General features: G+C 41.8%; 2 protein-coding genes across 2 annotated transcripts; both read right to left on the bottom strand.

The window, feature by feature from the left end:
• Positions 1-249: 249 nt before the first annotated feature.
• Positions 250-1,013, bottom strand: mespaa (mesoderm posterior aa). Its single transcript, XM_058077880.1, has 2 exons — positions 402-1,013; positions 250-324 (listed from the first exon to the last, which is right to left on the bottom strand). Exons 1-2 carry the CDS (start codon positions 1,011-1,013, stop codon positions 250-252), a joined length of 687 nt encoding a protein of 228 aa, XP_057933863.1.
• Positions 1,014-5,791: 4,778 nt separating this feature from the next.
• Positions 5,792-6,627, bottom strand: LOC131132341 (mesoderm posterior protein 1-like). Its single transcript, XM_058077879.1, has 2 exons — positions 5,935-6,627; positions 5,792-5,845 (listed from the first exon to the last, which is right to left on the bottom strand). Exons 1-2 carry the CDS (start codon positions 6,625-6,627, stop codon positions 5,792-5,794), a joined length of 747 nt encoding a protein of 248 aa, XP_057933862.1.
• Positions 6,628-9,992: the final 3,365 nt, after the last annotated feature.

Raw genomic sequence — 9,992 nt, 5'->3', positions numbered from 1 at the left:
GCCCCCAGCGGGGGGTCTTTCCTAAAGCACTTTAGCACGGCCGTGCCACCGGGAGACGTTTATGTTAGGAAATCTAAGCCAAGACCAGAAGGCGTGTTAGCAGTGACAGTTTATTGACAATACCAATAAATACTACATAGTTATTATACTATTTACATCAAGAAGTCATAATTTGTTGCCAAGAACAAAAGCAATAGTTCATTGTTACAATGAAAGAATGAAAGTAGTGCCGTGTGGTGACGACGACGCTCAGCAGCGGCCACAGAAGGTTCGATGCTGTGGCAGTGGTGACCCCGACTGCTCGCCGTTGAAGCCAACGTCCGCCTATGAAAAGAAGGACTGCTTAGAAAAGATGCCCAAAGTCAGGAGAAGCACACAGGAGAAGATGGAGGTGAACTAACCTGATATGGAGGCTCCACGGAGAACATGTGGTCATGCGACCTAAAGCCCCCGTCCTGCTGACCCAAGAACTGGCTGAGGGTCTGGGGTGCCTCAGGGCAACCCGAGGACCTCCTCTGTTCCAGAACCTCCTCGCTGAGGCCCAGCTGAGCGGACAGGAAGGAGATGTAGCGGATAGTGAGGCGCAGGGTCTCGATCTTGGTCAGGATCTGACCCGCTGGGGCCACCGCGGGCGGCAGGTAGGACCTCAGGTGGTGAAGAGCCTTGGTCAAATCCCTCATCCTCAGCTTCTCCCTCTCGCTGGCCGTCTGACGCTTCTTTCCTGGATACCTGGATCTGGATTTCTTAGCAGGGGGGGACTTTGGAAGAACAGGAGTGGGAGGAGGACCGCTGAAGAAGAAAGAGTCCAAAGCGTCCGCCAGGTTGGTCTGGAGGGAACCGGGCGAGAAGGAGAAGGAGTCCTCAGAGGAGGTCGGGGACAGGCTGCTCCCGGCGCTGAAGTAGCCAGGATCTGAGGCCACGTCGTGGGCCGCCGCGTCGCAGGTCTTGTCCAGGAGTTCTTCAAAGAGGAAGTTCTCCTGAAGCTGGAACGGCAAGGAGAAAGAAAGCTCCATGGCTGACGTTGAGTCTCAGTGCTGCTGCGGAGGAAGGACAGGGAGAAGGAGTGAAGAAGGAGCTCCAAGGCTGCTCCATATATGGGGAGGGAGGTGCGAAGCGGCACCTTCTGCACCCTCACAGGCTATGGGAGATGGCCTCACACCTCGGCCGGGGGTTCCCATGGGAAAGATTCCAGCTCTGGGCCAAGGTGCGACCCGGGGGGGGGGGGGCATCGTAAAGAACCTCCTTGGACTTGGGAGCACTGATGGTGAGATCCACCTAGTTCCATATCTCCATCATGCTTCCAAACATCATCTCTGACGGTGCTCGGGATTTGCTCACTCAGGAAGACTTGAACTGAAAGACTTTGTTCCCGGCCGGGCGGCATGGCAACGTGTGCCCAGGCAGCTGGGCGACTTGGCACCTTCTCCTGTTTGGACGACCTCACGGGAGCCAACACGGGAGCTTCTAAACCTGCATGGATGCTCCGTCATGCTAACCCTTGCTAACTGCTTTTTGGGTGTTCTTGGATTCAACCACTCATTCTTATTCTTTCATTTCTTACACACCACACATTTGAATTTTATTTTTAGCATAGATGCAATTTAATTATGAATAATTAATATCGTTACATAATTATTTTATAACGGAAACATTTAAATTTAAACATTTTCTAAAAAAAATATTTATTAAATTAAGCTAAACTAAATTTAATTTAATTTAATTTAATTTAATTTAATTTAATTTAATTTAATTTAATTTAATTTAATTTAATTTAATTTAATTTAATTTAATTTAATTTAATTTAATTTAATTTAATTTAATTTAATTTAATTTTACTGTGTACACTATTTTTTTTAAGTTATTCTACATTTTGTGCATATTTTTGTCCGATGCTGAACGTAGCCAGTGGTTATTATTATTTATCATTACTATGAAATAATTGCAACTTAATTATTATTATAATTTGAATTTTATTTTTAGCATGGATGCGATTTAATTATTAATAAGTAATATCATTACATAATTATTTTATAACGGAAACATTTAAATGTAAACATTTTCTAAAAAAAATATTATTTATTAAATTAAACTAAGCTAAACTAAATTAAATTAAATTTTACTATGTGTACACAATTTTTTTTAAAACATTTCATAAGTTAATCTACATTTTGTGCATATTTTTGTCCGATGCTGAACGTAGCCAGTGGTTATTATTACATTTTCTAATAAAATATTTTTAAATTAAATTAAAATTTACTATGTGTACACTATATATTTTTTAAACATTTCATAAGTTATTCTACATTTTGTGCATATTTTTGTCCGATGCTGAACGTAGCCAGTGGTTATTATTATTTATCATTACTATGAAATAATTGCAACTTAATTATTATTATAATTTGAATTTTATTTTTAGCATGGATGCAATTTAATTATTAATAAGTAATATCATTACATAATTATTTTATCTTGAAAACATTTCCATTTAAACATTTTTTAATAAAATATTTTTAAATTAAATTAAAATTTACTATGTGTACACTATATATAGTTTTTAACATTTCATAAGTTATTGTATGTACATTTTGTGCATATCTTTGACCGATACTGAACATAGCTGTTGGGGTCGATGTCCTTCCAAGACTGTGGCGTTCCCACAAAGCGGCGTGTCACTTTTGTCTCCTGCTCCCAGGCTGAGGTGTCGTCTTCTAATTAGCTGGCATCCTCACCTTCAGGGCAAAGAAAGAAAGAAAGAAAAACGAGAGGCCGTGAGAGCAGAGTTGTTGTTTTTGACTTTGCTTGACCTCGTCCATACGCTTTTATTCTCATGGAAGGCATCATTTCCTTTTTTACTTTACTATTTATTTATATTCATTTTACACAATACTAATACAACGTGTTTACACAATCCATTATATTACTATACATTATTAATTATCATTGAATGGAATGCTTGTTATATTTATATAATTACAAATTCATTCACTTGTGCATTTTTTTATCAACTTGTCCTCACTAGTTTGAATTGTAAATCATAATAAATAATAATAAAATAAATAATAATAAAATAAATAATAAATATAAATAATATATTAATCAAATAAATCAAATAAATAATAAATAAAACCATCTGTACAAATGAGAAATATTTCATTTATAATTTCTATCCTAAGTTCTATATTTAGAACATAATTATAAATTATATATTTAAATGTAATAATAATAATGTAATAATAATTGAAGTGCATAACATGGTCTATAACACAACAAAACAACAAGAATATGTATTTATAATAGTACAACATGGTGAAAAAAGTATTTAAAATTGTATCTCTAAAGTAAAAATTTTATAGATTTTTTTATATTTTTCAAACTTTTTTTAGATTTTCTATAAACATAAAAAGGCAAATATTTTTAAAACAAAATAAAAAAATATGTATTGCATTTTCGACCGCTTATCCTCACAAGGGTCGTGGAGGGGGGGGGGGGGGGGGACGCTGGAGCCTAACCCCAGCTGTCTTGGGGCAAGAGGCGGGGTCCACCCTGGACTGGTGGGATCCTAAAAGATGCTAGGTGGTATTGGTTCGTTACTGTGGTAGTAGTACTATCGTAGTACTGGTGTGTATGTGCACCAGCAGGACAATAATAATCATAAGAAAACCAATAACAATGAGAATAAACATCATATACATTCACCTTGATCCACATGAAGCCGTGAGTGCGTTTCCACGTCCTAATGGACTAATCATCACGGCGGCGTTAACCTTTCAACTCTGATTAGCAGCAGGGTGATGAAAGGGGGCCAAGAGGTTCCATCATGGTGCCTGAACTCATTAGGAGCCCACATGAGATGAGGCCAGGAGAAGGTGGCAAAGCAAACAGCGTCAATATGCATGGAGATCTGCATGCATCCTCAAAACCCTCCCTGGTGGCTCATTAGGGTCTCAAGTCTAGACCGGGTGGTGCCAAGGACCTCCATTAGCGCCCACACACTAAATCAACTCTGAGGCACCTTTTCACGTCAGGTGGAACTTGCTCTTTATTTCTTATCACCCAGGAAGTGCAACCATGGAGCAGAAAGTGGGGAAGAAATAGAAGGTGACACACAGGTGAGCTGCAGGATAGAGTATAGCATGGAAGTAACGTGTAAAAATAAGAATATTTGTGTCATCTATCCTGCAAAAACATACTACAGGTATCGGACCAATGCATTGCACCAAAAATATAATATGTCATTTTGTGTGTTGTGTTGTTTTTTTATGACATAAAAGTTGTAAAAAGAGATGAATGTCATCCAGCCACCATGGAAAAAAACAGTTATAAATGATTGACTTAATTGATCTTTTACTACCTCCAAATATCTTCAGACAGGAAGCAACCGCTGGGCTGATTAAAGATTATGAGGCCATATGTCCACAAGAGGGAGCCATAGAACTTCTCCTTGTTGTATTTTAATTCCAGACCATCAGTATCGACCTATAGTGGCTGTGATGAAATGTATTATGTTAATAGAATATTTATTATTAGATATAATAATATAAATTATATAAATAATAATTTAAATATATTATATTTATTATTATTATTATTATAATTATTATTATAATTCAGCATATATTGTGTTATGTTGTGCTGTATTATCTTATAATTTAATGTTGCGGTTCTTTCCCTCTATATTTTTATTACAGCGTTTACGTCTTTACAAGCCGAGCCTGGCCCTTTAAGAAGAATTGCATTGTGGGAAATTGAGTCTCTGTCTGTCTGTCTTGCACCGCCAATTGTCTTCTGCGTCCTGATTGGCTGTACACCATTGTCAATCAATCGTGCCGCCCTGCCGATAGCCGTGTCTTGCTAGCTTGAGTTTACAGTCATTACAATTTTCTCCCTGACAAAACCCCCAATGTGGACGAAATGTTGTACATCTAAAAGACAGAGGAGGATACTAACTATCAAATAAAAGGTTGTACTTATGTACATGCTGAAGGAAGTTACATTACAGAAGTTACATTACAGAAGTTACGCGGCCATGCGGCGCCATGATGGAGTCCTGTGAATGCATCTCGGGGTGGAAGGAGGACTGCAGCTACTGTTTTAGCAAGGTTACAAAAACGCTACAGTAAGAGGAACGGCGTCAGGAAGAAAGACTCGACTGCAGCGTGAAATAACGCGTGAGTAACCTCAGAGTTTCTTGTCTCCAACCTGTAGGTCGGTATGTAATGTTACGTTGCATTATGTTATGTTATGCTATGTTATGTTGTATGGATGGCTGCACGGTGGACGAGTGGTTAGCATGCTGGCCACACAGCCAGGAGTGGAGTGTGTGGAGTTTACGTGTTCTTTTTGTGTTGTTTTTTTCTCCATCCATAGGTTTGAATGTGAGCGTGGTTGTAGAGGTATTATTGTGGTTGTGTACTGGTGGAGGTGTACAAGTACACTGCAGTGCTAATATTTAGCTAGCATTATACACTTTTATAATATATGTAACATGTCCAATTCTATTCTATCAGCCACATGGCAGCATCCTAATCATGGGACCCCAAACAAAACTCCTTTTGCACATTTTTATTATAAATAGTCATTTGAAGAAGTATATAAAAATAAGCTGTTGGTATTTACAAGACAGGACAGCAATAAATACACGAAAACAAATAAATTAGTCCTTTCACAGTGAGGCGCTTTAAGACAGGAAGTAGCCTGCTTCGGTGGCGGCGACCATGTTTTGAAGACAGGAAGTAGTATGTTGTTGGATGACGGCGAGACCTGGGTTGGGGTGGCGGCGGCGGCCATGTTTTTAGGCCCAGTAGTGTCTCGGCACCAACGGGATGCAGTAGTCGTTGGCGTCCATCTGTATGGAATATACAAACAGGATGTTGAGTCAAAAGACAGGAAGTAGCTGATTTTTGCTGTTCAAAAGATGACCTGGTGAGGACGTACCTGAGAAGATGATCCCGCAGGCACCATGGGTTCTCTCTGAGGGGCGCTGCTCAGTCCAAAAGTACAGTTCCCAGAATGCAACACTCCAGGCTGACCCTCAGAGGAGTACAGGCTTTGGATCTGGTTCAGGTTCTGGCCTTGCAGCGGGCTAGACTGGACCACGGGGAGTCCACGCTGGAAGTAGGCAAGGATGTCCGGTGAGGAGGCGCCGCTGGCCGAGGTGTCTCCTTGCTCCCTCCTCTGGAACAGGACCTCCTCGCTGAGGCCCAGCTGGGCGGACAGGAAGGAGATGTAGCGGATGGCCAGACGCAGGGTCTCGATCTTGGTCAGGGTCTGACCCGTAGGGGCCACCGAGGGCGGCAGGTAGGAGCGCAGGTGGTGGAGCGCTTTGGTCAGATCCCTCATCCTCAGCTTCTCCTTCTCGCTGGCGCTCTCCCGCTGTTTGCTGCGGGTTCTCGTGGCCCGGCCCGTCTTCCGCCCCGACCCGGAGCGGGAAGAAACCTTCATCGCCGGGGAGTATCCGGACTTGGTGGTCTTGGGGGCGGACTGAGGCGGCTGCCGGTAGGTCGGAGACAAGCTGGAGTCCATGGAGTGAACCGGGGACAAAGTGTCCGGGGAGGAGATGCCGGAGAGGTCCGAGTCGGAGAACCACTGGTACTGAATGCCGTAGTTGAGGACAGGAGAGGCGTCCATGTTGGCTGGGCGGACTGAGGCTGCGAGTGCTGCTCGGCTCCCAGCTCCTGCTCTTTAAGTCCAGGCCGGGCCCACAAGGTGCCAAGTGACACCTCCGCACATTCTCCACTACACGCACACACACACACACACACACACACACACACCGAAGGGGGCTGCAGGGTCTCAGGCTGGGAAAGAGGAGCTGCAGAAGCAGAGGTGTGATTTTTGACTCCTCCTCATAACAATAAACACTTTTTGTGCTTTTTGAGATGTCTTTGGCACATGTCCCTAGTTTGGGGGTGTGTTCCGGATTCCGCTTGCATTCACTTCTTTTTTTGACTTTTTGTGTGTGTGTGTGTGGGGGGGGGACAGTGAACAGAGGCTCACAACAGGAGAGAGTGGCGGGAAAGTGGACGCTTCATTAGGTACACCTGTTGCTGCGGACACGACCGGTTAAGTTTACACACTTTGTGACGGACTGCCAATAATCACGTACTGTACCTTTAAGACCAGTGGTTATTTAACCCTCTTCATATGTATCCGCACTCGTCATGCTTGTAGGCTTTGGGCGTTTTCCCAGGTTAGGTCGGATCAACCTGCTTGGCGTCATCAGATGTTGAAATGTGGTCTGATGGCGGACGAGTGAGTGATGGAGGTGCCAGGCTTTCATGCTGATGAGAAGGTGTCGCTTCACACCTCAGCTGTGAGAACGCTCAGGAACCTCCGCTAACCTCCTCTAAACCTTGCCGCCTCCTCTCGTTTTGACTAGGCTGCATCCCGCGTGCGCGTACATGCTAATATTTGTATGATGGAGATGATGAAATTCATTCATTCATTCATTTTCTTCCGCTTTTCCTCATGCTGGAGCCTATCCCAGCTGTCTTCGGGCGAGAGGCGGGGTACACCCTGGACTGGTCGCCAGCCAATCACAGGGCACATATAGACAAACAACCATTCACACTCACATTCATACCTATGGACAATTTGGAGTCGCCAATTAACCTAGCATGTTTTTGATATGTGGGAGGAAACCGGAATACCCGGAGAAAACCCATGCATGCATGGGGAGAACATGCAAACTGGCCGAGGGTGGAATTGAACCCTGGTCTCCTAGCTGTGAGGTCTGCGCGCTAACCACTAGACCGCCGTGCCGCCCCGAGATGATGAAATAATTCCATAAAATAATAATAACTTCTTAAATAATTATATTAAATATTCAATATTACTGGTTAGGAAAGTAGCGTGCAAATAGAGTAGAATTATTTAAAATGACTATACATTATTATTTATTACTATTATATTTTAAAAATGAGTGCTTTTCCTCAATCAAATAACTAACTGTATAGTATACTGTATACTGTATGATAAGATGGTAACTGTGTATAGTATACTCTATGGTATGATGGTAACTGGAAAGTATACTGTATAATGTATGGTAATATGGTAACCGTGTATTATATACTGTACTATGTAATATCGCATGATGCCAACCTGCAGTATAAAATTGGTCAACAAGTACATAGAAATATGAAGTATGCTTGGAAGTACTAGCTAGTTAAGGACGCTACGACGCTCGGCTGCTGTGTCAAGTGGAGGGCAGAGCCAACCGGGCTTGAACCCGCAGAGCGACCCCGGCCGTCCGCCCAGCCGGAGGTGAGGCTGTGGGAGTTTGGCGGACAGTTTGGCACCTCTCGGGGGTGAACGCCCACCCACAGCAGGCTCTGAGGCCGGGCTGCCTGCCACCTGTCTGGACCTCCACACACAGACCTCCAGCCAGCCCCCATGTGACCTCCAGGGGCGGCCCGGGGAGGGAGTGGAAAGGGGGGGGGTGAAAACATTCTTGGAATGATCTGGAAGGATGGGAATTGCTGGGATTTCTGAGTTGAATATAGTTGGAATGATATATGGTATATACTGTATAATATGTATTCATTATTCCCAAAATATGCCTCACTATTCTTTCCAGTTAAAAAAGTGGAAATAATGCAATAAGAAAATGTTATTATAATTAAATAAAATTAAAAATAAACAACAAATATATGATTAAAAATGTATGTAAAAATATCAGGTCCCCCCCCCCCCCCAAAAAAAAACGCATTTATTAAAAACAGAAAAATATACAAACTTTTTCAGTGCTTTGGTTCCCATTTTCTACAAAAAAAGCTCTGATAAAACATTCCACTGTTCTCAAATATCTTAATTTTTATGTTTCTGCACAAAATAAGATGAAAAATAAATAAACAAATCAAGAATAAAGAAAATCAATCAATCAGTAATAAATAAATATAATAATAATAATAAAAACTTAAGAAACCACATATAGTTGGTGGGTAGACAAATTATTTTTTTCAGATTAAAATGAACAAAGCATTATTAGAGCCCTGTAGACATGACAAAACACGACTATAGTCACATTTATACTTTTTTTATTTACAACATATTGCGCAACTGCAGGGTCTTGAGACACATGCTAACTCGCAAACTAGAGAGCTAGCGACCTAAACGGTAGCCTTCAAGTTATTTCCTTTAAACTTAAATAGCCAAAAACTTACCACTTCCACACAGATAGGGAGGATAACTATTAACAGTTATTTAACCTTTAACATGAACATTAATCAAACGTAATAATTTTTTCTGGGTACATGATACCATACAGCATCCATATCAAACTTGCGCGGGCCGCACTAACATTAAACTTTCATATCAAGGCGGGGGCCTCAAACTAGTGTCCTGCGGGCCACATTTGGCCTGCGGGCCGCGTGTTTGAGACCCCTGTTCTAAACTTTTGATCAGCTAACAGCTACCCCCCCTTCTTGCTTTAAATATCATAGCTCGACTTAAAGCCTCGTTAAGATCCTAACCTGCACAAGCTACATTCTAGCTATTGTCATTTTATACCACAGTCCTTGCCTTAATATGTTTCATACACGTTGGAAAAATAGGTAGAAAAAATAAAGCAGAAATAATCATATTTTTACAGTAACCTATATTTATGTTTTCATGATGTATATCATTTATTGTGATGGTTGCAGGCATGCTGTTGTTTGTAATGGAGTGCAGGGGGTGGTGTGGGGGCTTGCTGTGAATGAAGGGGTGATATTAGGCACCTTAGGTGTGAAGGGGGGGGTAGCTGGAGGTGGGCAATAAACTTCATTGTTGCACATGCTCAGTTTAGATTTCTTAAAACATACCAATGGAAGCAAAAAATACCACACGTCGATGATGGGGTGGATATCCTAGCAACAATACCACACGTTGATGATGGGATGGATATTCTAGCAGTCAAATGTTGATAAAGATGGCGGTCACATCATCATCATCATCATCATCATCAGTGTGTTTTTTGGCACCTGAGCCAAAGTCAACATGTCCTCCTCTTAGCA

The sequence above is a fragment of the Doryrhamphus excisus genome, chromosome 7 (genome assembly GCF_030265055.1).
Source record: "Doryrhamphus excisus isolate RoL2022-K1 chromosome 7, RoL_Dexc_1.0, whole genome shotgun sequence".
NCBI lineage: Eukaryota > Metazoa > Chordata > Actinopteri > Syngnathiformes > Syngnathidae > Doryrhamphus > Doryrhamphus excisus.
The sequence above is the reverse complement of the archived record's forward strand: the minus strand, read 5'-3'. Positions and strand labels throughout refer to the sequence as shown.